Source organism: Pezoporus occidentalis, unplaced genomic scaffold (assembly GCF_034315485.1).
Source record: "Pezoporus occidentalis ecotype Australia unplaced genomic scaffold, CSIRO_AGI_Poc_V1 ctg173, whole genome shotgun sequence".
NCBI classification, from domain to species: domain Eukaryota; kingdom Metazoa; phylum Chordata; class Aves; order Psittaciformes; family Psittacidae; genus Pezoporus; species Pezoporus occidentalis.
The window spans coordinates 130,834-158,802 of NW_026913565.1; the positions used below are offsets into that span (position 1 = coordinate 130,834).

Genomic DNA, 27,969 nt, shown 5'->3' on the forward strand with positions numbered 1-27,969 from the left:
CACTTGAAGAGCTGTACAAACCATTGAACATCATTCAACAGGCTGTGGAGATGTAGTGCTTTAGAGCATGTCAAATCAAAATGTTATATGCAAGCAAGAAGTAGGCATTTACTGATTTTTTTTTTTAAGTTTTGTAGTGATCATAGAAGTAGAACTGATTACTACCATGCACTACCAAATATCTGGTTTACATGCCTGCAAATAAAGTCGGCAAGCAAAACTGCTACTCTTACAGATGAGCGTTTTACAAAGAGTTTAATTTACAAAAATACATTTTCAGAGTAACTAGCATGAATAACTTACTGAAAACAATGAAGTGCTGTGTAATTAATCAGTATAATTCCATATTAGCACAATAGTCATGAATATTGACATTACAAAGCATTTTCTAAAGATTTTGAATGGCTAAAATCCTGCCTAATACAGAAAAAGCAAACTTGGAAAGCTGTGTCTGTGACTATGCTATTATTATCTTAATTTACAACCATCTTATTAATGTTGTAAAATGCAATCCCATTGTGTGCAATTTCACTTTGACTGAAAATAATCAGCCTTTTTTTCAGGTTGTTTAGAATTGAGTATTGAACAGCTATTAAATTTATTTCACATGAAAGCCTTTTAAAAATGGATTTGGAAATAGGGAGCTCCAAATTTTCCTACCAACTTAAAGGTAAATAACCTGCTGTATTTAAACTGAAGATATTACACTGATATTATTCTGTTAATTGAGGACCGCAAGGTAGCATGCATGAACATAGCCAGTGGGATGAAGCAAGATGGAAAATTTGGCCTGAATTTAAACAGATGATACTTTTAATTATTTGTAGATTTATGTAGAACATTGTCATTTGTGCTAATTGAAATGGAAATAAGCAATCACTCCTACTGAAGATAAAAGAATTTCGAACTTTTATCCTCATCTTGAACGCCAAACCTCTTAGATATTCTTGCACTTCTCTGTCAACCCATTATCACCTCAAGAGCTAGTAACTATTAAACAGTATGGTAACAAATTTCCCAATAGATTTAGCAATGCAGACTAGAAAGTGGGTTTAGGAAGAAGTACCCATTATCCCCATTTCTCTGTTGAAGTCAGATGGAATTTGAAAGTCTCTTTTCCCCTGGCAGCAAGATGGTCTCCTTACTAATCCCCAGGAGCCTGAGGGTAATGCCTTTGCTATTTTACATCCTATATAAAGTCTATAGACTACATATAGATAGTACCTGTATGTATTCCTTTGCATTCTCACCCCACAGCTAAATAAAATTGTGTCATGTTTCTTGCAGAGATGCCTCATACGAGAGATGTGAAAGGAAGGGAGGCAGAACAAATTCTTTGCTTACTATTTGCTTTGTCTAAAGAACATTGTGTTAAAAATGTTCTATGCCCTTCCATCTACCATAAAAAGCTAAAATAAACATGCCACTTTTCTCTCAAGGAAAAAACAAAACAAAAAAAAAACACAAAAATAAAAATTATCTTTTGTGCTGGTATCTACAGACTTTGACATCATCTCCAGTTTCCACTTAAGAGGAAAACGGAGAAAGTTGAGCTAGAAATGACCTCCTCAGAGAAGTAAACCTTTATTTCACTATAATTACTTAGAAAATTATACCTGAAAATATATGAAGCCAACTGTGGTTTTGTATTGTTTCTGTGGCCATACACAACTCACTTTTTCAATTTATGACATGTTTTAAATGCAAAAGATTCAGGATAAGAAAACTAGAGAAATACAAGGCTGCCTGAAACTGAAAGAAGAATTTAAATTGGAAAAGGAGTAGGGGGGAGGGAGGGGGAAATTGTTTTGTTAACCCTGATTTTGCAGGTGTGTCTCATAAACAGCCCTCAAGCCCAGTATTCATAGGATCCTGGCTAGTTAGGTTGGAAAACTTAAGATCACCTAGTTCCAAACCCCCCACCATGGCCAGTATGGTATTCATACTCCTTTTTATTATTCTTTAACAATACGTATTACATGTTCCAAGTGATTATTTTTTTCTTCTAGTATTTGGCATGTAATTACTCTTTGTGCAGGATACGAGTAATGTACAAATATCCTGTCTGCAGTGAGTTTACTTGGCTCATGTAACAAGCGTAAAAATAAATATATCTGGTGAGGCTAATCCATGTTTTTACAGACTAATATACTATCTGTGTGTGCATAGGAACAAAGCATAATCTAGAGATCTTTTAAAATACACCATTGAGAACGTTCACAGCTGATTTGACTCGACCTTATGACAGAGGCATTAGATCAATGTGGTGTTCATAGGCAAAGAAAGTGCTACTCTCCCATCATCTACTCCCTGATGTCTAATTTTTCCTCAGCTGCCATGAACTACTACATTACTTTGACTTTCTGAGTTGCAAATTCAACAACATAGTATTTAAATTATGAAACATTTTTTCTTCATGACTTTTTAAAACAGAAATATGCAAGCTTTTTTTATAATTATTTGAAATTTTCAGAGATGTTCCTTAATCATGACCAAATTAAAAGCAATGTGTGATCACAAATATGTTACGTTTGAAAAATCTTACCCCACTTTTCCATCAGTCTTTGGTATTTTGAAGAGCTCCATAAAATACACAGTTATGCAACAAAGCATTGTACTTTGGAGCTAAAAAGAAAGCATTTTTGTTTGTTTGTTTGGTTTTTTGTTTAAAGACCACATTATTGCACTTGGATGTGATTTACGTACACTGAGCAAAATCAGCTTTATAAAAAAGCATCTGCAATATTACTGTTGCTTATCTTGCTGTGTAATGGTACAGTTCTTCCAAGGTCAGAATGTAAGATTGCTAGGCCAGATGGCACCAGGGTAATTTCTCTGCGAAACATTGTCTCTAGCACTAATGCTAGGAGGCACGAATGTTGTGGGAGTTTACTTGGCATAGCCAAGCAGGCAAGTTCAGTGGTGGTGGAATGCATAACTCTGTGGGATGGGATAACCCACCTCAGTATGTTTCTCCCAAAATGATGGGGAGGTGATTGATACATGGTAAATGTGCGTGGGCTTGCAGTTCATGTGTTTATCAGCATTCCGCTCCTAGATGATGCTGACAGAGAAAATAAATGCCACACTTGTTGTGGAGAACTGGAATGAGGATATAGTACCTGGTGTGGGGTTTTGCAGCCACGGTCGATCTAGTAGTGTAACAGGAAATAAGGACAAAGCTGCTTGTGAGCATGATGTTGAAGAGAGCAGTTTCTGTGAAGACACTGATTTAAACACCCTGTTATGATGATGCTGCAATGAAGAAATTGTCATCTTTGAAGAAATTCTCATTAGCTCCTCCTGCTTTGGAAAATGGCACATTAGCTGACAAGAAATGCAGGCATGCTGGGAGATATATTTAAAATGACTGTCACTGAACTTGTGTTTTACACAGGTTGGAAAGGAAAAGTCTAATATTGCTATGCATATGCTACGCATATAACATTACATCACTGTACTAGCTGCTGCGAAGAGGATATCCTAATGGTTTTGTTGAACTATTTTGTTCATATTACTGTAATCCTAGGATTTTCAGCTGTGGAGTTGGACCATGCTGACCAAGTTCTGTAAAGAAATGTATAGCAGGATAGACTGTCTTTCCTGAATGAACCACATCAGTTGATTTTACATCTTCCTCATGTGCAAGTAACATATCAAGCTCATATACTGTTGCCATACTGTTTCTGTTTTGATGCGTGTGGAAATAGCTTAGTGCAAGTATAGGTTTTATATACTAGACTACTGGCTATGTCCATAAACCATGCTCCTTCCTCTTCTGTTTTGCCTTTGCTTGCTGCTCTTTTTAATAATTTGTAAAGTGCCTTTTGGCTTTTTTGGGGGAGGGGGAGAAGAAGTGAAAAGTTGTAGCTGGGAAAAAGAGCAAGTAGGTGGCCAAAAAAATCAAACCAGTAAAAACTAAGAGGTTCTCAACAGAATGAGCCTGGAGGTGATGAAAGAATTGGCTGTCAGAAATGCACTGAGCAATACTGGAGACTTAATCTCTAAACCAAGAAGCTGATGACCCCAGAAACAATAGGAAATCTAGGAACAAATGTTTAAATGATAACTTCTTTTCTAAAAATGTAAATGTAGACTCTTCAGCTAAGGACTATGTTAATGTCTTTTTTCTAAAGGTTTCTACTACTGTCACTGTTGAGGCTCCTGTGCTGAGCACATGGTACTAGAGAAGAAATGCACAGATATGCAGAATGAGTCCATACCATAGAAATGTAAAGTAGATAATAGGCAATTTCCTTGTTGATAGTGATTTTATTTTTTGGTCTGATTATTTTCTTCTTTACTTGACAAATTAGGCCGCTAATCAGAAAGAAAATTATTGCAGTAAAAATTGCAGTAGTTTGGTAGTTGGTACTGCAGAGTTGGATAGCAATAATCTTCCTTGTTTGCTTCAGATAAAATGTGAAGTAAGAAAACTGAGATGTCTAATAGAAAAGAAAAATATGAGTATATAGAAGGTTGCTTACCTGGAATATTTGGATACATGTGTGTATTGGATGCTGCTGTTACAATTCTGCTTTTCCCTCTTCACCTGTTACTTGACATTAGTGCTTTCTTTATAGTCTCTTATTACGATTGTAGAAGGATTTCTTAGCAAACCAACATTTCACTATCCTTACACTTCTGTATAGGGTTGTTCCAAGGATCCTAATGTATACACGGCACAATAATGCTAAACTCCTTGTAATTCTAAAATTCAAAGTAATTCTACTTTGGCATTTTGACCCAGACAGTTTTGAATAAAACCGCACTGCTTTGCTATAGGAAATAAAATTTTTGTAAACATATGCAATGTAAATTTCTTTTTGTTTGTTGTGTTAGCTGGACAAGTGGAGGCCAAAACTGGAAAAGTAACTCTATTCAGGAAATGATTAGGATGCAAATGTGAATCTATAAACCACAAACTTAAAAGTGCGCATGAAATTATATTGGCTACAGAATCAAGGCCTGAACACTTTACATCATTCAGAAAACATAGTCAATTCCGTGGATGCAAGAAAATTCTATCTAGCCAGAGAGAAAAGGTCTCTTAAATTACCATAGAAATGATGTATTAAAATACAGGAATCAGTGAGATTTCAAGGGTTAGTGTCGCAGCAACACGAAGTAAATTCCTTATAGAAATGTTCAATTTTTCAATTCACAGAATCATAGAATAGTTAGGGTTGGAAAGGATCTTAAGATCATCTAGTTCCAACCCCCTTGCCATCCATCTACACATTTTAGCATGCTCCATAATCTGCTTTCTAGACCGTCTCCATAAAGACTGACAGTTTTATTAGAGCTAACAAAGAGTCTCCCCCTTGTTCTACTGCCTACGGCAAAACTCCCATTGTTTTCAGTAAGATCACACCATTTGTAAACAATTTTGCTGCATATATTGAACAAGACTAATTTTGCACTGCAGGGCTTTAAATAGTACAGAGCTGCACTCCTTGAAAGAGATGGACTTGACAATTCTATAAACATTTTTTTTTTATATACTGTTTAAACGTACTGCATAAAAATTGATACAAAATGTGTCTACTTCCTTGTTCCAACTCCTCTGCATTTGCTTTACATCCTCTATTATCACCACTGAAGGTCATCTAATCCAGCCTCCTGTTATGGAGCTTTATCATTGCCATCACCAAACTGGGTCAGGCGCAGTGTGGCCAAGGCAAGTTTTGAAAACCTTCAAGGATAGTTGTTTTACTACTTTATGAGTAAGCTATTCTGATGGTACATTACCAATGCTGTACAAACGTAGTGTTCAAGCTGAACCTCATATGCTCGTATAACGTGTGTCTGTTGCCACTAATCTGATCTTTTAGCACTAAAAAGAGCTTGGTATTGCCATCTTTGTAAGTGACTTTCAAGTAATTGTAGGCTGCTGGGACTCCTTAGTTTATTTTTCAGATTAAATAAACCCATTTTGTTTAACTTCTCACAGTTTACATACTGTAGACCCCTGTCCATCTTTGGATAGCCCTGCTTTGGACCTTCTCCAGTTTTCCAACATCTTTGCTGAATGCAGAGGATGTGAAGTGGGAAAGCTAGACAGGGAATTGCAGGTGCAGCTGCAGTCATGCCAAATGAAGGGGAGTAATAACCCTTTAAACTGCTGGCTATATTTCTCCTAGTGTTAGCCTTATTTGTGGTACAAGTGCACAGCTGGCTGCTGTTCAAGCTAGCGTTTCCCATAACCTTCAGGTCCTTCCCATCAGAGCTGCTGCTCAGCCTGAGTTGATGTACAGGGTATTTTCAGGTGCAGAATTTTGCACTCATTGCACCTCGTGAGTTTCTTTTGGAGTAAGTTTAGTTTTCTTTCCAGGCAGTAGTTAACAGCTGGCTATAATTAACTTTTGAGATGGCTATACTTCTTAAGAAAATAATTGATATCTGCCACTTATCACCGGCTAATCAGGTTTTAATTTAAGGTTCTACTTCATGTGACTTTCTGAAAAGTGCCATGGAAGTACAAAATTAAATTTAAAACATCAGTCTCTCATAGCCTGTTTTAATAGCAAAACAACACCCTGATGGAAAGCAAATATGGAGACTCAGCCCTCCTGTTCTTCTCAGGCCAAATGTTTTCAGATTGCAACACAGACACACATAGAGCTACACATATTATGATGAAGCAAGACCAAAATAGTAGATCTTAGTCTTTGTTAGGAGAGATTAGAAGATATCTCATGAAAAAGGTGTGCCTATCAAATAGAGTTAATCTTCATGTCAAAACTAAATCATAGAACCACAGAATCAACTAGGTTGAAAAAGACCTTTAAGATCATCAAGGCCAACTGTTTCTCAGCCCTGCCAAGGCCATCACAAAACCATGTCACTGAGGGCGTCGTCTGCACAGTTTGTGAACACTTCAAGGAAGGTGACTCCACCACTGCCCTGGGCAGCCTGTTCCAATGCCTGAACACCCTCTTGAGAAAGAAATCTTTTCTAATACTCTGTCTAAACCCACCCTGGTGCAGTTTGATGCTGTTACCTTTTGTCCTATCACTTGTTACTTGGGAAAAGGGACCAGCCACCTGGCTCCATCCTCCTTTCAGGTAGTTGTAGAATGCCTCAAACCTGAGCAAGAAATCAGGAAGATGGGCAGCTACATCAGCCTCAAACTTTTGAGTTATGATTTGGGTTCTGTTGACTTGTAGAGATACAAGCGTTAAGTCTAGTTTGATCCTGATCTCTTCACTACGTCCAGAGTTTTGATCTATTTTAGAAAAGATTTATAAAATGTTAGAGAGAGATAATGCGAGACTTAGCTTAATATAACCAATGATTTCAAAAGGCAGAGTATTCATTCAACAGTGCATGTCTACTGCCAGAAATAGATTTTTATTATTAAGAAGCAGGTAAATAAAACCCACCTCATTTCTGTACTCAGAATTTAAATTTTCTTCTGGGTTTCTAAGCACTACCTCAGCTTGCCTTTCTCTCCCCATCATTCTGTGCATTAACAGGGTCAGATAAATCTGTTTCAATTCAGGAATTAGATAACTTTTCATAGAGGACTGTGGATCAGAAATCAGATGGATGGCCCTGAGTACCAGGCAGCTGACAGGCTCTTTTCCAAGTGTGTGTGAGGTAACCTCTTTAGGCTGCAGTTTTAGTTATCAGCATCTTTTCTTCTCCTCTGCATTTTATTGATTATTATCATAAGAAAGCAAATAATGGTCCTCTCTTGTTTTCTTCTAGTAAGAAAGGCAACATCATGTTCATTTACAAGTCAAAAGTGTCAGACAGGGTCTCTCAGAGAAATCGCTCTGGCCTAGAACCTTACAAAGGTTTAGGCCATTACAGTGAAAGAACTACACTTGCTGTTTGCATGATTATTAACCCCTCAGCTGATAGTTTGCATTATACTTGCTTTTTTTTCTCCCTGGTGTCTCTCAGCTCCTGGGTATAGATTTGTTTTAATCCCTACTTACCCATTCTAACATCTACATTAAAGCTTGCAACTAAAAAACAAGGACTTGATTCTACCTCTTCTTTTGGCTTGCTCCTGGGTTTCCAGCATTTGTTGATCAACAAGAGCCAACCTGGCTAGTCTCCACTTGCATTATTCTGCCATGCAACATCTATAGTGCTGTCTCTCAGCAGGAAAGATCTGTTCCCAGCAGGTTTTCCTAAATTGCAGAAGTGCAGAGGAATGCCTCAGTGTGTAGAAAGCCACTGGAGCCTAACAAATGAGTAGGATAATGTCTTCACAGCATCATAACTTCTGCATCTTTTCCTAAACTAACTGACAACAAGGCTTCTGCAGATGCTCCAAACCCAAATTTGGTCAGCTAGCCTGAGGAGGTTAAGTTATTTTGTTCCTTTATGGTAATAGCTGGATGTGTCAGCTGCTCTTTATGTGAGAGTGATGTCCGGCACACTCTAGACAGAAGTGCTGGAGAACACCTCCCCCATTAGGATGCAATTTTTATTTTCCTTATCTAAGAGCCCATGTATGGATGTATTGGTTTATATACACCTGTTTAGTGTGTTGTCATAATGGAAAACCATCCTTATATGAAAAAAAGTGTATTCATTGTCATTATTTAAGTAAACTAACACAGTCAAAGTAGTACTGCTTCCTAGTACAGACTAGCCTGTAGCAAGGCGTGGTAATCATGTGTCTTTTAAAGCAGACGGTATGCTGCAAGCCCCAGTCAACTACAAGAAAGTCTTGCTTTGCTCTACTGTCAAAGGAAATCTCTAGTACATCTTCTAGCACGTAAATAGAACCACAGACTTTGAAGGAATGGTACAGATTTTGCCACTAGCTGCAAGGGTTACAATAGCTGACTCAATAGACTTCTGTCGAGTAAATAATATATGTATCCCTAAATGGAAGAGAGGAGTTAGTGCGAGCTGCAGGCTGGAATATCGGATTGACTGAATTTAGGAGGATAGGGAAAACAGACTGCTGCAGTAGAAAAATTAAAACCAAAACATTGTACAGGAACTGAATGATACTTAGATTCCAGGAAGAATAATGTGAACAGAGGGAGAAACAGGGAAAGAAATTAAAGCCTTATCAATCTGAATATATTATCTGGAATGAGCGTCTTGGTGTACACTGTGGAGAAAAGGGAAATTATAACTCGAATAGCACAGAAATGGGTCACATCAGGCTTTGAATGTGCAGTTTAGTGCTATCTTCAGTCAGAATAAGACTGTAAGTTGTATAACATAATAATGAAGAAAAAAAAAAGCTGGTGATGCAACACAGGCTTATGGTGAAACTGGGACGGAGAGGCTGAAATACAAACTTATCGCCCAACGCCTAGATGAATCTTGCTGTGTAAAGGAGGTGCGGTTATACTCGGCTTCCCTTCAGCTCCCCGGTAACACCGGGTAACTGATGTCTTTGAGAGAGCCCCAGGGTCACAGGGAGCGACAAACTGGCCTCCCAGGCGGGTGCCAGGGGCTTCGCTCCCCTCACAGGGGCCGCGCGGACTCTCCTGCCCAAAGGGACCACGTCGGTCCCCGCTCCGCGGTGCAGCGAGGGCGGCCGAAGCCGGCTGAACTCCCGTTCCCTGCGAGGTGCAGGCAGCGCCGGCTCCGAACACGTCTCTCGCCCCCGAATTACTGCCTCCCCGCCGGGCTGCTACAGGAGGCATTTACTTGGCCTCCGCTGTGCGGCGGGCGGGGCCGCTCCGCTCCGCCTGTTGCCAGAGCAACGGCGGCGCTGAGAGCTGCGGGCCAGGGCGTGCCGAGCCGAGCCGAGCTGGGGCGGGCCAGGCCGCGCCGCTGGGTTCCCGCCCCTCCCGGAGCGGGCGGGCTGGTGCTGCGCTCCGTCAAGATGGTTCACCACTCGGGCTCCATCCAGTCCTTTCGGCAGCAGAAAGGTCAGTGGGAACCCCTTTGTCACCAGGGGTGGCGGGGGTGCAGGTGCCCGTGGAGGGAGGGAAGACAAGCCGCCCCCAGCGGGTGCGGGTCCCCGCTGCGGTTCCCGTGCAAGTGCCCTGTGCGTCATCTGTGCTGAGCTCCGGAGCCGTGTCGATGTTTCGGGCATTTGGGGGATTTTCAGGTAACGAGGCTACAGTGCCCGGGGTGTGTGTTTGTGGGGATGGGCTCCCGGCGAACGGTGGGGCTGACGGCCCGGCCCGGCCCGGTGCGGTTCCGTTCAGCCTCCTCCAGCTGCCTGCTCGTCGTAAGCTGTTCTCCTGGATGCACGGTGCGCAGCGTTGTTGTTGGGGTTGTAGTACAGGTGATTTGGCGGTGTCCAGTCGCATGGTGCGGGGAGGTCGTTCATCCGCTGGAGTTTACTGCTGGTGTTCGTTTCTGATGTTACTCTTCATGCTATGCCCTGATCCCAGTATCGATCTTGGAAAGAACAAGAGCTGTGGTTGTGACTGGGGCTCAGGCGTTACAGGTGCGAAGAGAACTTAGGGTCAGGCCTTGGAGATGGTTGTCTATTTGTTTGGGGTTTTTCGTTACAAAGCAAAACCTTTTGTTGATCAGCAAATACGAAGGTGAATTTTTGGTTGTGATTATCATCACTACGAAACCTTTATTGTGCTTGTGAGAGAAAAAAAAGATAATTCACACAGCAAACTTTTTCTTTATCCTGGAACTGATATTTTCACTATATTTTTTCTAATTCTGCTTTAAGAGATAACATGAAACCGAATTTTCTTTCACTATGAGCATCCCTTTGCCCTCTTCCTGTCGTTTTAGTTGTTACCAAACTGTCTTTTATTTCTGAGATTACAATATGCCATGAATTATGGCTTAATGCGATATACTTCATTTATAAACCATGGGTTCACTTATTGCCTCATTCAAGTTCTCATTCTCTTTGAATGGTTAGTGGAAAATAAATAATTCAAGGCACTTATTCCATTCTGGTAATTCCGTAATAAATTTAGTTCCTTGCTGTAGAGGTTCTGCATTTAATGGCTAACTTATGTGCATTAAGGAGTGGTGGTGTTTCAGATTGTAAAATATCTAGTTTAGTCAGGTTCAAAGTAAATTAATAGTATAAAAATATTTTTTCTTTTCTTTAACTTTAGATATGTTGATAAAAGCATCAGGTGACTTGGAGCCACAGTGTTAATCCTTAGTTTTTAATAAGAAAATATTTCTTATATTACAGCAGTGATTAGCAGCTCCAGAGTCCTTCTCAAGGCTCTTCAGGAGCTATTCAGCTGTTCGGTAATAATCTTTTCAGAAAACACCCAAACCCTAATTTCATTATGTTCAAGTTCAGGGATGAAATTTAGTTGCTGGAAACAAAGCTGGTTTATGAAATGGCATTTTGGCAGTAGTCATTAAACTTAATAGTAACCTAGTAAGTCTTGCCAGTTACTTATTGAGTAGATTGTTGTTCTCTCCCCCTTATTCCTGAAGAGATTCTGATGAAGGTGCCTTGGCAGTCATAAGGCTTTGGAAAGAGAGGAGCTACAGAGCCCGTACAGCCTCAACTAGTATATGTGTTGCTTTCACAAACATTTCGCATGCAGTGTGATGTGTGATAAATCCACCTGAATGACTTTGCTCTCTGTTTTTCTCAGTCTACAGCTTTTAGGGATGGGGGGCAGACAGCATGAAAACCTGATTTAAGGGCTGCAGAAAAACTAAGCAAACATATGGCATAGAATCATAGAATAGTTAGTGTTGGAAAGGACCGTAAGACCATGTAGTTCCCCCCACCCCGCCATGGGCAGGGACCCCTTGTACTACACCATGTTGCCCAAGGCTCTGTTCAGCCTGGCCTTGAACACTGCCAGGGTGGAGCTTTTACCACTTTTGTAGGCAGCCTGTAGTGTTTCACTACCCTCGCAATAAAAACCGTCTTCCTTATATCTAACCTGAACTTCCCCTGTTTATGTTTAAACCCATTCCCCCTTGTCCTGTCACTACAGTCCCTGATGAAGAGTCCTTCCCCAGCATCCCTATAGGCCCCCTTCAGATACTGGAAGGCTGCTAAGAGGTCTCCACACAGCCTTCTCTTTTCCAGGCTGAAGAGCCCCAGCTTCCTCATTCTGTCTTCATATGGGAGGTGCTGCAGTCACCTGATCATCCTTGTGGCCCTTCTCTGGACTTGCTCCAACAGCTCCATGTCGTTATGTTGAGGACACCAAAACTGTACACAGTGCTCCAAATGTGGGGTCTCGCAAGAGCTGAGTAGAGGAGCAGGATCACCTCTTTCTACCTGCTGGTCATGCTTCTTTTGATCATAATCAAGAACTCATCATCTAATCATGAGGTATTGAAAAGAAGCTGAGAGTCTGCTACTCTGAAGTTCATAGGCACTGATCCCCTTAGCAGCAGAGAACACCATCATTTTTTGTAGGTTTTCTTTCAAATTTGGCATTTTGTATCATTCTCCTACTTTAAGATATCAGTTACTGTTATTTATAACTCACTGTGGCTGAGATTTTGACTAAATGCAGTTTTCTAGCTGCTCATGAAAACAGTGCCCTAAATTCCCTTTTTTACAGAATAGTGGTAATCCTCATGAAATGGCCAACTGCCCATCACAGCTGTGCCTTGTATGCTTCACTTGCATTAAGACCAAGCTTCATTTTTTGGGGGGAATCCATTTTTATATGGATTTTTCAATTGCATAGGAAGTACATAAAAAAGAAAAAAAAATATAATAGATCCTGAAAACAAACAGAAAATAATTTAAACATTTTTAGAAACAAAGCCAGTACCTATTGCCAGGTAACATAATTTTCAAACTCGCATGCTGAAGAGAAGTAACTTTGAAGATGGGAGATAGAATAAGCCAGACAGCATTTGTTTCTCTACTTACTTGGAGCACTTTGTTCTAGCCGAGGAGACAAGTACTGGTTTTGGTACACCAAAACCATCTTTTCAAGGCTGGAAAGAATAGGACCAAGTTCTCCTGTCTCTTGAGTGTCTAGGAATCTTCCACGGGGAGGCAAAAAGAGAAAAAAAACCCACAACATTTATATCCCTGGGATATGTCTCAGGTTAGAGTTCTGGTGTCCTTTTCTTTCTTTTTGCCTTCTTGACAAGGTGAGGAGGTGTTCATGTTAGAAGGCTGTCATTAAAAAGTGCCACCATGGTTTTCTCTTGTTCTTTGTTCAGATGGTGCATGCAGAGTGAAACCTCCAGTTCAAAAGCTGTGGCAGAGCTCAAGGTAGTGTAGTTTTCAAAACGCTGAGAGTTTTGAAGAAAATTAGTCTCTTCACCCCCACAATTTATGTTTCTCTACTTGTATCCAAAGGTATGCCTGTGAAAAAGAGCAGTGTCCTAGAGCCTACATCTCTGCATAATAGTGTGTTAGATCTGTTGAGCCATCTGTATAGTAGTTTGTGGCTATTTTTAACCACTGCTGTGGCAGAAACTGCTTTTTCTGAAATGACTTTCATCAATAATACTCTCAAAGATTAAATTTTTCTTATTAAATATATGCCTTTATACTTTTTACCCCTTCCAAAGGTAATGCAACCTATGGCCTCTGAAGAATTATGTCAGAGGAAAATGGAAAAAAAAAAAATTCTTATTGACTATTTTTCTTGCCCAGACATCCTTTAGGAAAGAACATATCTCAATCCTCAGATGTTAATACACATTTTTGCTTAAAACTGCAAACTGATAGATACTGAGGAAGGAGAAGTAAGAATTAGATAACGTTGATGAAAACAAAGAGCATCTCCATGGATAATACGTAGCTTAGTAATTCCAGAGAAAGACAGCTCATTAGGATTTGGTATTTGATCTCAGTCACAATTGAATACCAATCTTTTAAATGCAGGACTTAAATACGGTAGTCTTATGGTGGACTTTGTTTTCTGTAGTGGGTATGGGACTGATGCAGAGCAGTTGCTTGTTCTATTAGGGACCTCAATTGAAAAGGTCTCTTTTGGAAGGAAAGGCAACCTCATTTGCAACATGCTTTTCTTTTAACAGCTACCTGACGGTGAGTGTGTTTGGATGTTTCTGCCCTGACAGAAGGTAAAACCTGTGTTGAGGGTGCAGGTCAAAGCAGTTACAATGCTTAAAATTTTAAATACCTTTGACTTCGGTCCTGATAGACTGAAATTTCCTGCATGCTCTGCTGAGTGCTTTTATTGACTGTTGTTCTTTTTGATGCCCCCATCAAAGCTTTTTAATGAAAAGCTGGTAAAAAGAAAAGACTTTTGTGCCTTAAAATTAAGTAGCTTTTAGTATTGTGCATGAGTTTTAGGAAGATGGACTGCAGATGGAAATCCAGTGGTTAACTTGGGGTGCCTCTCATGCTTCTGGTTCAGGGTGTGTAATGGGACAGGAAGTTGTTGAGCAACTTCAATACTTACTGTGGTTTGAGAGTAGAGATTTCGTTTCTCAAGGGATTAGTCTTGAAATTGTGTGACTTCTGAAGAAATTGGGCATCACCATAAAAGACACATTCCTAGGTCTGAAGTTCTGATCAGTGCCAAATACTCTGTTTCATTCTATAGATTAGCCATCTACAGTTGGAGGGCTGTTTAGATGTATTGAAGTTTGGGTTGAGGATCTCTAAAAAGCTGCAGTTGTTCTCCCTTCATGGGGGCACTTGTTACTTCATTCGCTGGTCTTTTTGAACTGCTTGGAGCTACATGGGGGACCACAGTTGTAGAGCAGAGCTTTTTGTTATTGTGATTTTACTCTAATTTTAAGATCTTAATGACCTGCATTCTTTAGAAAACAACTTGTGAGTCTAATTTGCATTTAACCTGTGAATTTAAATGAGGGTTTGTGAAGATCACATTCTTTATATTGCCCCAGAGTTTTCAGTATTCAGTAAGGTGGACTTGTAATTAAGATTCTCATGGAGAATTTTCTGTGGATGTTTGATACTTCAGTAGCACCAATGGACCTAATAATCTTGATAATCTAAAGAAACTGCTGAAATTACTGGAAGATGCAATTCTGCCAAAAAAAAAAAAAAATTACGAGAGATTATAACTTTTTGCTGTTCTTCTCCACAGCACAAAGACCAGGTTTCCATGTTGGTGTGAGTGAAAGAATTTTCAGGGCTCTGCTCTATCATTTCCATTCCAAGGAGCACATCAGTGTGTGCTGATTCCATTCTGTGCAGCACACAGAAAATTTCAAAGCTCTCCTCATCTTTACTCTGAAAGCTGAGGGCAATGCAGCTATTAATATGCTCCCTTAAAATGATACCCTATTCCAGTGGGTTCATTTGAAATACTCTTTCAGGGTGTTGAAAAGCAAGGCCCAATATTTAATGAGGCTATATTTGCTCTTATTTTTGTTTCTTGATAACAGCTGCACAGCTGAAGATGCATTTCACCTTTTTCAATCAAACACCTTAGAAGGGCCTGTAATACATATTTTCATTCTGGATTATACTGTTGTGGCTTGTAACTGCAATAAAATATACAGCTTCATTGAAAATAATCACTAAATATGACATATTAAACCTTTTATTATGCAGGTGCACAAGTCTTGTTTCCCCCCCTCCCAAATGAATATTTTGAGTGAGAAAGCCAAGGAAATTGGAAATTTTTGGCTTGTTTTGTAACTGCTGTCTGACTACAGACAACAGAGCTGTGGTGAGATGTCTGGGCATTAGCTTCCTATGTTCTGATTAAAGTATAGCTTGATATAGTATGATCTGTGGAAAAATCTTGTACCTATTCCAAAGCATTTCAAAACTTCCTCAGTGAGGACGCATTAAAACAGGCAACCCACACCATCTCTGATTGTCTTCAGCATTTTACCATTTATATTTCATTCATAATCACCACAAAACTGCAAGGTCCAGTTCTGCTTCTGTAATTTGGTTGTTTTGTTCTGCTTTTTGTTGTTTTTGAAATCAGCTAAATGAGGATCACAGATGAAACAACTCTGCCTGTGTAAACTATGTTGAGTATTTTTAATAGTAGCTTCAATATACAAGATTTCATTGGAAGGTTTTGCAATAAAATTAACAGTAGTCAGCATATTTTATGATTAAGGGTATTTTAAAGCTCCAGCAACCCTGAAAATTGAAACATCTTCTTAATTAACAGTACCAGGAGCCCTGCGTTCCAAGTGATGCAGCCAGCTAAGTAGTAAGTGGAAAAGGAAATGATGCTTTTTTCCCCACCCCCCATTCAAAAGTGGAAAAAAAAATAGCTGTTCATGAGCTTGCTGAGCAACATGAAGTTCTCTTGTTTTTGGCTTGGGCCTGCCTAAGCTGACAAGTGTGTCTGTGTTGTCTTGAGTCAGACATTCAGTGAGGTTTTCAGAAAGCATCATGCATAGTGTTACCTAGGTTTCAAATGTTAAATTCCCTTTACTAAGCTCATTGTAGAAGTGGTTCAGTTCTCTATATCCCAAAGCATATGTTACAGTAGATTAGTTATTGGAGACAAGCGTAACTCAGAATTTAGCTACAGTGCACAGCAATATGTTTTAACTATTCCAAGTCTCAATGAATGCAAATGCATCACTGTTTTCTCAGAATGAGATTCTAAGTCTGCCTCAGTTTGGATTATCATCTGGCTTGTGAGGGCTTGAAGCCAGTGCGATTACTTAAGTGAGGAATTGTTCGTCTGACTGGTGTGTTCACAGTTTGTTTCACAATGCTATTTTAAATGGAGTTTTGAAGAAGCTGCTATCTTAGTTATCCTTGTGGGTGTATATGTATATATATCTAATATACAAACATCCAGCAAATAGTAACATTTACAATGTAACTTAACTATTGGATCCACTTAAAAGTGGGATCTCTCAAGGAAAAATATCATGAAAGCATGCTGAATTAGATTCCATCTCTGCAACTCAGAAGAAGGAAATGTAGTTTGAAGAGTATCTGCAGAAGAAATCCCTTTTTGAACAACAGACTTCTACTGTTTGTATGGGTTTTGTTTGTTTCTTTAATACAACATAGGCCAAGAAGGTGCCATGGGTTTTCTTGCTTCTTGGCTGTGATTCTTACTGGATTTCTGTGTAGCACAAGTAGCTCGATAAGGATACACAAAGAAAGAAAACTAGAGCTCCCTTAAATTGATGTTGAAAAATTCATAAGTACATCACACTTAACTGAAGAGCTGTAGCTTGTCATGTATGCTCCAGACAAGTACTGTGATGATGGCAAGCTCTGGAGCTAGGAAATGTTTGAAATGGCATATTCTCCTCACTGCTTCTCTCATTCAGTAGAATTAACATTGCTCAAAAAAAATCCCTACTCCTTCCTCTTTGTTTAGTAACTTTACCAGTAGTGTGCCTTTCTAAGCCAGAAGGTGTGACGTATTTAAAATTTGTGTTCTGTTATCTTTCTGCTTAATTAAACCAGTGTATTTAGTACTTTTAATGAATTAATTTTCCTGAACCACTAATCAGTTATTGTATTAGGGAAGTCCTTTTTTTATCTGCAGGCTATTATGAAGTCCATTAGCTTCCTTTTCTATGTGGTTGTTATAAAAGTAGCTTAATAGTATGAGAATAGCAACAAAAGAGCACAGGGGATCAAAGAGTAAAAATGCTAGGAGAAGCAGGCAATCCTAAGAATTTCCAAAATTTATCAATGAGCTGAGAGATTATAGCAAGATTTTTTTTTAAAGCATAAAAAATAGTAAATAAAAGCAAATATAGAAAGGTGAGTATCGATGCAGAGACACAGAAATGGGAGGGGGATGGGTAGATGGGAGAAAATACCAGGTAATGAAGGCAGACTGAGCATAGTGAACAGGCTTCTTTCTGTGTGTAAGCAGTGCTTTTCAGCTGGTCATGCTGAAGTAGGACTGCACACAGGGGATTTACAGATATCTGAACAGAGCCCTCTTCACATAAAGCCGTGTCAGCAGCACCAGTTTCAGCAGGGGCAGAGTAACTTAGAGACAGACGATAGTCGAATGTCAAAGAAGGTGGATGATAACTGTGAGTGTGTGAAAAAAATGAATGTAAGCGTGTGTAGAGCCAAGTGCTTCAGAGAGAAAAATTTGGGTACCACAATATGTAAAATCTGTATGTCTAATTACTTTCAGAGGCTAGATCTTTCAGCGGAGGAAAAAAAAAAAAGCAAGACCTATGCATAACCATTTACTTTTGCATAAAATAGTTATGGTTTCATATTGGCATCATACCACAAATTGAAGTGTGGTAAAAAGTATTGGTGAATTCTGAATAATCTCAGAGGAGAGGGCCTGAATTCCTCCTATGCAGAACTCCATTTTGTTGATGCATTTAAAGGTAGACATAAGACAGACATACCTACATTTTAATGTATTTTAAGAGTTCACTTTTGATATATATTAAGCATTCAATAAACACATCTCTTGCAGAGGGAGGCTGTAATTTCAAAGCTATTAAGGTGAAATTTCCACTGTACACTCACATTTCAGGGGCTTTTAATCACTCACAATCAGATTTTGTTAAGTTTTATCAAAGATGCAGGCAACTACTCTGTCAGGGTTTTTAGTAGTGCTTGGCTATCTAGCAATGCAGTAATTGGTAGGAATTGTGCTTAATGCTGTTTGCAAGGTGTTGGAATTAAATGCAATTTAGTATTTTAAAAGCTGACCCTAAATATCTAAAACTTTTTTTCCCTTTTTTTTCCCTTTTTTTTAAAAAAAAAAGTCCATATTCACCAGAAAATTCATTTATTTTTTAAAAATGTGAATTTAGACCTGGATAGCTGTTTCTGATTACCTCTTTCATAGGTGCATTCTTCATGGTGTAGTTATGGCTATACCAAGTTACTCCAGAATTCTGTCTTAGGCAAGCTGCAGGCTTCATTCTAAGTCATCTGGCCTCCCAAGTATAACGGGTAGGTTGTGTGTGTACAACCCTGAGGCAACTGCAAACTAAAGAAGGTATGAAAACTGTGGGTCCCTGGCAGCAGCTCTCTGGAGCACATCATAGGCTGAGGAGTCCCTGTCTAGGGATGTGGGAGACATCATGGGATGCAGGCAGAGAGCATCTGAGGACTGTACAAGACTTGTTAGGGGAGGAACCAAGTGAGGGAGAGAGGAATCAGCGTGCTTTAGGATAGACATTTTACAATCGCTACAAACCCTTTTAATAGGCAAAAGCAAGGATTTTTCAGAGAAAATGTTTTGCATTGTAGTTTGCCTATATTACAATGTTATAAGCAGGTGCTGTTGTCTATTCAGCAGCCACCAGTGCATTGCTTTCACTATTGTGAAGTGCCTTTGTGTATAGTGTTCAGTAAAAAAGGACAAGAAGGATTTTCAGAAGCACAAATAGTAGTAGTAAATGATTAATGCATAGGAGCTTAACCATGTTACTATTAATAATTTACACTTTTAAGAAATGCAGGACTTTGAAGTTGCTGTTCTAGAAAGCCAGCATCTAAATAAAGTGGAAAAATGGAGTGGAAAAACAGCCTGGCATCAGAAAGCACTTATCATTACTGCTGACATTCTTGAAACGTGGTTGAACTCAAAGGTATTTCATGATGATTGATTTGGTAATTATCTTAAGCGTACTTGAACAGAAGGAAAACATTGCCATAAAGATTTCATGGATGTAGTCCACACAAGAAACCCCACATACTCTCACTGATGACAATGGGATATTAATGGATGTACCTGAGATTTTGATAGGATCTGCTTTTATGAGGTTTAGCTATGAATAAGAAATGATGTGTCCTGTATCTCATTATCACATGCAAGTAGTGGATGAAGAGGAATTAAAAAGATATTAGTCATGCTCCAGAATGATCAGAACAAGCTAATGAGGTGAGAACAATACTTCGCATATTTGCTCCAGGTAAAGAGAAGTTCCCTGATCTTTATCTCCTAGACTGTCAGAGGTTTCTCCACATCTGAAGCACGAAGCAACTGTTTTTTAGGATAGTACTCTGAATTACAATGTTTTGTTAGGGGTCAATCCCAACTATCTGTTATTTTGCACTGTAGGAAAGGAGCATCTCCAGGGTTCTATTTTATATTGTAAAAAATGTAGAAATAAACATACAATCAACTTGTATTCAGTCAGAGGAATGAAACTGGCATTCATAACTGCTTGTACTTTAATAGAAAGATTTTCTTCAGAAAGGAGAATCATGGTTCATATCCCGAATAGAAGACTTTAGATCTCTTTGCCAGTCTAACTGGACTGTTCTCCGTCTTGGTCAGTGCTTGTACTTTCATGTCCAATTCTGGCATGTTGGTTCTGGAGTGAGTTGTCTGAGGGGCCATAGATTTGGTTTCTGAAGTATCTAAGATTTGGGTGTACTGAAGATAAGCCTAGTGCCTACCGTCCAATAGGAGGAGTACTGTAGTCATTGTTATCATTTAGTGAAACAAAGTCTTTTACTGTTTGGCCTTTTATTAGACTTAATGATCAGTTGGTGAAAAATTGAAGCTTCCCTTCAGATCACATGAGACTTCATTAGAGAATTCTGATGCTGAAATGTTTCTCACAAATGCATTAGTTGGTCTGGCGAAGAGCCTCCTTCACATCTTGGATTACGTCTGTGTGATTACTAGGAGTGAACTGCTAGCTCTTGGAGGATCTGAGCACAAGCTGAATGTTCTCATGGTCACATCAAAGCAACGAAGGAAGCTCTACTTGTTACTTACTACTGTTGTCATCTAGTGCATACATAATCTCTTAGAAATTATTCATTTCATACTTAGAGTATTCATAAGTATTTGCTGTCAGACATTGTTGCCCAGGCAGAAGGGATCAAGGTTTCTTGAGAGGCTGGAATGAAAACAAGGCAAAGAATCAAGGAATTGATTAAACAGGCTACTTAGCCATTTTTCCCCCCTTTAACAAGAAAAAAAGACAAAGAAACTAATGCCTTCAAAACAAGTATTCCTTTAATGTAGAAGAGCATTTTTACCAGAGCTAACTTCTGTCTGAGGTTAACAGTCGCCACTCCAATCCTGCACTTGTTCTAAATTTCCATGAGGGTAACGTTGGGCTGCTCTGAAAGCCTTGAAGGATAAAAGAATAAATATCTTTGGTATCGAAGGCTGATGAAAACTACTATTGGTAAAAGTATTGGACATGACTTCTTGACACGATGCTATGTAAAGTTCCAGGAGGAAGAGGTTGGTTTGGAAAAAGAGAGAGAAACACCTGGAAACTGGATGTTTTTTAAGTTTGATGTTAAAATTAGATTGTGCTCCTTGCTTACCAGATACCTTATTATGAATATATGATGTTAAGGCCAGGCTGGATGGGGCTCTGAGCCACTTGGTCTAGTGGGAAGTGGCTGTTCTTTTTTTTTTCAGTTCTTTATTATCTTCCAGGCAGACATTCTTGAATGCCACATAATTTTGAAATTCAACCATAAAAAAAGAGCACTGGGCATGTTCTTCAGAGTCTCTCTGATGTGTTTAGGTTGTTTTTTCATATGTAGAACAATTAGTTCAAAAAACCCCAAAATTATTGGGTAAAAAGAGGTCATAGAAGAACAATGATGTTCATCCATTAATTTATAAAATAATAGAAAGTGGAATATACTTCCCAAACTCTGAAGCTGTGCTTTTTTAAAGCTACTGTAGGGGAAGAAAAAAAAAAAAAAAGGAAGAAGAAATAGCACTTTCTTTTATTTTCTAGCTTTTACCAGTGAACACTTTCCTTGTTCACACACAGGCTCCCAGGAGAAATGGATTTTAAGACAGCAACTCCAAGTGCTCTGCAGAGGTGGAACAATTAGGGTATCATGATTTTAATTTTCTGTTTTATGATAATTATTCACTTGTTTTTGTTACCAGGAACTTTATTTTTTACTGGAATTTTGATAGGCTGTTTTGAAAGCTGTGTTCATGTGACTGGTTGGAAGAGTTGGTCAGATTTCAAGAAAATTCTGATCCCATGAAGATTTGCATTTACTGCTGTAGAGTCCCCACTTTGAGCATTTTTGACCAGTTCTGTTGGTAATGTTACCAACTCATGAGTAGGTAGCTGAAAAGAGTAAAGTTACAGAAGGATTGCAAAGCGACCTCACTTGGTGGCTGGTCAACTGGGAAATGCTGTGAAGAAAGTATCTTATAAAAGGTATAAGATAGTTCCTCCCTTGTTTGCTCCTGAATGCTCAGATAAACTAATCTTATAATGCTGGAGGTGTTGAGAAAAGTACCAGATAATACCAGACAGAATATATAGATAAGACAAAGAGAAAATTAGTGGTATTGTTACCTCTGTTGAGGCCTGAAATGGTAGAGGTTTGAAGTGATGAAGTGACAGAATACGCTCCACCACTCCACCAAGGACAAAACTTCATTGCTAGATTTCTCTACTATGCAAATATCAGTTTTTGTGTTTTTCATAATTAGGTCATTCCTTATGACAACAGTATTTATGTAATTTATTCTTTCATGAGAAATCAGACTAAGCCTTTCCTCCCTTCCCATGCAAGCCCTCAGGTACCAGAGGGCAAAAAGCTTTCCAGTTTCCCTTTCAACTTCCCAGCACTTTGTGTAGAAAATGATACTATTAGGAAGAACATATGAGAGATATCTGTTACTTTGTGCTTATCAGAGCCCTTTCACTACTTCTAGGGAGACGGAGAGAATATGTTGCTGGAAAAAGGTCAAAGCCTTGGTAGCTTCTCTTGCTATTGAATATGTGAAGCTCTTTCTTCCTCTGCTCGCTTATCTTTTTGTGACACAGGCCTTGAAATAGCCCATTTCTACACGGTTGTGAGATTTTAGTCCATTTCCAGCACACCTGTTAAGCTGCCAAATATACATTTATATTTTATATATCCAGTATGTAGCTCCTTCTTCAGAGAAAGGAAGCAGTTATCAGTGAAGACACTAGCGTCTTAAACCATCACTTCTGCATTAATTATGTGAGTGTTTAATGCACCATGAGGAAGCACATGATGACAGCTGAAGTCAAACCAGCAGCAGCTTTGTCCAGAACATTTAAGAGATTTCATCAAGCATATCCTCAAAATGTATACTCTCATGAAAAACAAATTTTAGTTTAGAGATTTTTTAGCCTTTTAGTTTAATTTAGTGTCCTTTAGCTTCATTAGGGTATTTTATTCTCTGATTCGCTGTTTTCAGGAGGTGAAGGGGCAACACTCCCATGTTGTTGCTGCTACTGTAATTCATTTTTTAGTCCTTGTGTTTGTTAGATGATTATTTAACACACTGTCTAGTGGAAACTGTATTATCAGTGTGGTTTTGGTTATGTTCTTTCTTTCCCATACTGTTTTGATTTTCATTTCATGTGTTTATTTTTCTTGCAGTGATCTCTCTGATAAACACAAGGTTTATAGATTCTGTTGACATTTTACTTTATACTTGCTATGTTGACATTTTACTTTTATACTTGAGTGCGGAAGTCACTGTAAAATAGTCTAAAAACTGACTGTAACTAATGGATGAAGATATATTTTATGCTACAAAATAATTGTTGAGTTGCCAGTGTTGTGATTTTCTTTTTTTAATGCTTACTAAAACTACTCAGGTAGCAGGTGCAAATCTGCACTACTATTGCCAGCTTTCTCACAAGTAATCCTGAATGTTGCTGGACACTTAAGTATCTAGACGTGAGAGAGCAGTTCATTATAAGTTGCAGATAAGACTTCACTCTGTCTTTGTATGTTATGAAGTGAACCAAATACATTTGGTAAGAACTGCTTCAGCATCTATCAACAGCACAGTATAGCTTTAGGGTGCTGATAGCAGCTTGCCTGCAGATTGTCTGAGTTTTAAAGTGATGCAGCACTGATGGTCCAGTTCTCTTCAGATTCGTAAAACAGTGTCCTGGGTTCAGCAGTAGCAGTCATTTTTCTCCTTCTTGGTAGCTGGTGCAGTGCAGTGTTTTGACTTTCGGCTCGGGAACAGAGCTGATAACAAGGATGTTTTGGTTTGGCCAAGGACTTTGTGAGCCTCATGCTCTGCCAGGGAGGAGGGGAAGCCAGGAGGAAGCAGAGACAGGACACCTGACCCAAACTGACCAAAGAGGTATTCCATACCACAGCATGTCATGCCCAGGAGGTAACTGGGAGTTACCCGGAAGGGGGAGGGACGGCAGGGTTGGAGGAGGTATCAGTGGGTGCTTGGTCTGGTGGGGTGGGGCAAGTTATCAGTTGGCTGGTGCTGAGGTGCTGTATTCTCTTCCCTTGTTATTTCCTTTATCATTATTATCATTGGTGGTAGCAGTAGTGATTTGTGTTATACCTTAGTTACTAAACTGTTCTTATCTCAACCTGTGGGAGTTGCATTCTTTTGATTCTCCTCTCTGTCCCTCTGGGAGTAGGGGGAGGGAAAGAAGGGGGGGAGTGAGTGAACGAGTTGCCTGACTGGGTTTAAGCCACGATGAACGGTAGTTTATTTTTCATTTTTTTCACAAGAAAACATAGCTAAGAACCTGACGAAAAATTGCAAATCAGTCACTGATTTGCCAACAACACCGAGCTGTGTGGTTGATACTCTGGAGGGAAGGAATGCCATCCAGAGGGGCCTTGACATACTTGAGAGGTGGCCAATGCCAACCTCATGAAGATTGGCAATGTGAAGTGCAAGGTCCTACATGTTGGTCAAGGCAATCCCAGGCACAGCTACACGTTGGGTGGAGAAGTGATTCAGAGCATGAATTTTTAGTCCATGAAAAAAGGACTCGGTAGGACTGTACCAGGAAATGTGTGGTAATGGCTTAAGAAACAGCTGTTTCCCAGTCTCACAGTTGTAGGTACCACCCATGTGGTACTTTTAGGCAGCCTTGGAAATGCAGTAGCTCATGAAAAGACCCAGCTCTGTAGCCACCTTGTTGTTAGTCTTTCTTTTCCTGCCTTCTCCATGAAAATACTTCTGTCCCCTGTAGGGGGGACATATAGCCTTGAAAGGATATAGTGTCCTTCTGTAAGGACCTGATCGGGACAATCTCCCCCTGGTCACAGTGGGACACTTAGGCTGTTGAAAAGGCAGCCTGCTGCTTCTGTGGGTGTGAGTACAGGAAAAGGTCCATAGTTGTGTTCTCAGCAGCACTGCCAGGACTGTGTCATTACAAATAATTAAAAAAAAATAAAATAAATCCAGGTATGAAACAAACCCCTCGAAAGGGAACTTTGCCTTTTTATTTGGAAGACATTTATTTTCCTACACTTGAAGTGTTTTGCATGGCTCATGCCGAACTGAAAGAAGACATCTATAAAAATAAATTACTAGAAAATAATATTCAGGTTTTGCAGATCACAGTTTGTCGCTGCTTCATCTGCTGATGCTTAGAAATGATTGTCAGCTGAACATTGCAATCTTCAGAATTAAGGTATCATCAGGCTTTTTGTTGAAGTGTGCTTGAAAAGAGCCTTTGTACATTTTCACTCTTTTTCTCTGTTTAGGGATATGTTTCTTTCAAGTAGATTGTTGACCCTGGCAATTCATCTAGAAGTTCTGCTCCTGTGCCTCCTTATTCTCTTTATTTTACACTAATTTATTTGTGATGGAAAACAAGGTTGAACAGAAAAAGGAGGCAGTGGGAAATGACCTTTCTACTTGTGCTAATCTCATATTAATTACTGTTCTTTACAGAAATAGCTATAAACAATATGCTATAACCTCTAGAAGAGCAAGATCAGGATTGAGGATCATCAGGGGACTGGAGCACCTCTTGTATGAAGACAGGCTGAGGAAGTTGGGGCTGTTCAGCCTGGAGAAGAGAAGGCTGTGTGGAGACCTCATAGCAGCCTTCCAGTATCTGAAGGGGGCCTATAGGGATGCTGGGGATGGACTCTTCATCAGGGACTGTAGTGACAGGACATGGGATAATGGGTTAAAACTTAAACAGGGGAAGTTTAGATTGGATATAAAGAGGAAATTCTTTCCTGTTAGGGTGGTGAGGCCCTGGAATGGGTTGCCTAGGGAGGTTGTGAATGCTCCATCCCTGGCAGTGCTCAAGACCAGGTTGGACGAAGCCTTGGGTGAGATGGTTTAATGTGAGGCGTCCCTGCCCATGGCAGGGGGGTTGGAACTAGATGATCTTAAGGTCCTTTCCAACCCTAACCATTCTATGATTCTAAGATAGTTTTTTTAGGTGGCCCTCAAATACTAAGTAAATTTTGCATGTGTACATATATGTAAAAATAACTAATTTCATGTTTTACATAAGGTTTTGTTAAAGTATTTCTGAAAAAAGATACTTGACTTTAGAAGTGTTCAGCCCTATTATCTTCAAAGAAGGTAACTAATTTTTTACGGGTGCTGTCAGCAAGAGCCATCAGTATTTAGCCTGTCTGGGGATATAAATAAAGCAGTATAAATTCAGAAGCTCTAAAGTTCTGTCATAGCACCAGACAGAATTTTGGACCTGTTTTTGCTGTCTTAGCAAGCTGTGATAGAAAGGCAGAGTTTGGCAGTCAGTTTGATGTAAAGCCAATATGATGGGATAAATAAAAGAACGAACAGTGTGAAATAGTTTGGAGTCCTGTTAGTAACTGTCTCATTGTAACTCCGTCAGCACAGTCCCTCATTAGGGGTAGCTGTCAGGATGAGAGCATGCCACCTCCAATAGCTGGTCGTATGTAGATAAGAAGTAGAGCTCTCCACTGAGCATTGTGGCTGAGGAGCAGCCAGAAAACCAGAAAAAAGAACAGGCTGAGGACCAGTCAGAAAACTCGCCAAATGAAACCTAATAGACTTTAGGCTAGCAAATCTCAAGGACTGAAGTATCCTTGTTTCTGAAGTCCTGATGTGGTTGAACCATCCGTTGTGTATTAATAGTTTGGTATTCACTAGATGTTATTCTGCATATTAATTAACACTTTCCCAAGTTGGCATCATTCTCTCACCTTTTGATTTTGGTCTTTATGTGCACACATTGGTGCTGGGTGGTTAGAATGGGCTTTTTAAGTCAAGTTTCATTTTTCTGAGCACTGCTTCAGGCAAACTGGATGGTGTTCATGTTGAATTATGCTAATGCTGATACAGTTGGAAAATCTAGAGGGTGGTGTAAGTTATTTTCTCTTTTACCACAAAAAATCCAAACTTTGTCACATGAGCCATCACTGTGCATGTGCCATTGAAGTTTTCAGGACCAAATTACATGCTTTTGTGGGTAGGCTCAAAACGATTCTTCTTTGTGGGTCTGAACTACAGGGGCAGTATTATGTTAAAAAAATATCATTGCTTATGGTAGGTTAAGCATATAATGTAACTTCCTCAGTTTATAAATAAGTCTGAGAGAACACAAATAGAATAACTGAAAGGAATCCTCATTTGGGAAATCAAGCTTATTTGCTTTTACATGTTTCTAACACTAAGCTGGAACCTTCACACTTCTGTTGTGTGATTTGGGCAAGAGGTTGCGAGGCTGTTAGAGTAGAGCATATACGTGGTTTCTGACTTGCTGTTGTGTGCCTCTCTTACCAGCTTTCAGCCTTTTCAGGAGAGATACTGGAATAGAGGGTCTCCTTAATTGTTATGGGTGAGTTGTGACTGATGGAGATCAAGTCTGAAGTCCTTTGGTTATCAGAGGGTTGTCAGCTTCAGTGAAGCACATGCTCAGCCATTGAGTGTGTTGATCAGTGACAAGAGTGAACAGCGAAACCATTGTTAGTGTCTTCTCTGGGGAGTTACAAAACTCAGCTCTTTTAGAGAAGGTTCTGTCTGAGCAGCAGAGGACCTATACCTGGAAGCGTTCAAGGCCAGGTTGGACGGGGCGTGGAGCAACCTGGTCTAGTGGAAGGTGTGCCTGCTCATTGCAGGGGATTAGAACTACATGAGATTTAGGGTCCCTTACAACCCAAACCTGTGATTCTGTGATACCATTGCATAACTTAGAAATAAGTCTGTCTTTAATAAAAATAAAAAATTGAAAAAATAAACTCAAGCAGGTATCTGAGTCTAGCCATTGAAAGAAATGAGTTAATTGCAAAGTGTGAATTTTGCAATCTCTCGTGCCAGCTATTCATACTATTGTATTTATCTTTTTTCACTTCACTACAAATTAAAGCATTTTTCTTCCCCCTCCTTTTTTGAACTAAGATGCTTAGAAATGGTTTCCAAGTCCTAAAATGGAGCTAGTAATTTTAAAAAGGCCAATACTTACCTACAGAAAACCTTTCCATGGTTTTAACTTTACCTC

General features: G+C 39.4%; 1 protein-coding gene across 5 annotated transcripts in view; it reads left to right on the plus strand.

Moving 5' to 3' along the window:
• Nucleotides 1-27,969, plus strand: part of ANO3 (anoctamin 3) — a 212,283-nt gene that overhangs the window by 60,857 nt on the left and 123,457 nt on the right. For 2 of the 5 annotated variants that reach the window (XM_062614207.1, XM_062614210.1), the window contains exon 1: nucleotides 9,731-9,854. The exons of 2 other annotated variants lie outside the window; for them this stretch is intronic. In XM_062614207.1, coding sequence (XP_062470191.1) covers nucleotides 9,809-9,854 — 46 coding nt within the window. In that variant the 5' untranslated portion in view covers nucleotides 9,731-9,808. One more of the 5 variants, XM_062614208.1, reaches the window with a different exon arrangement.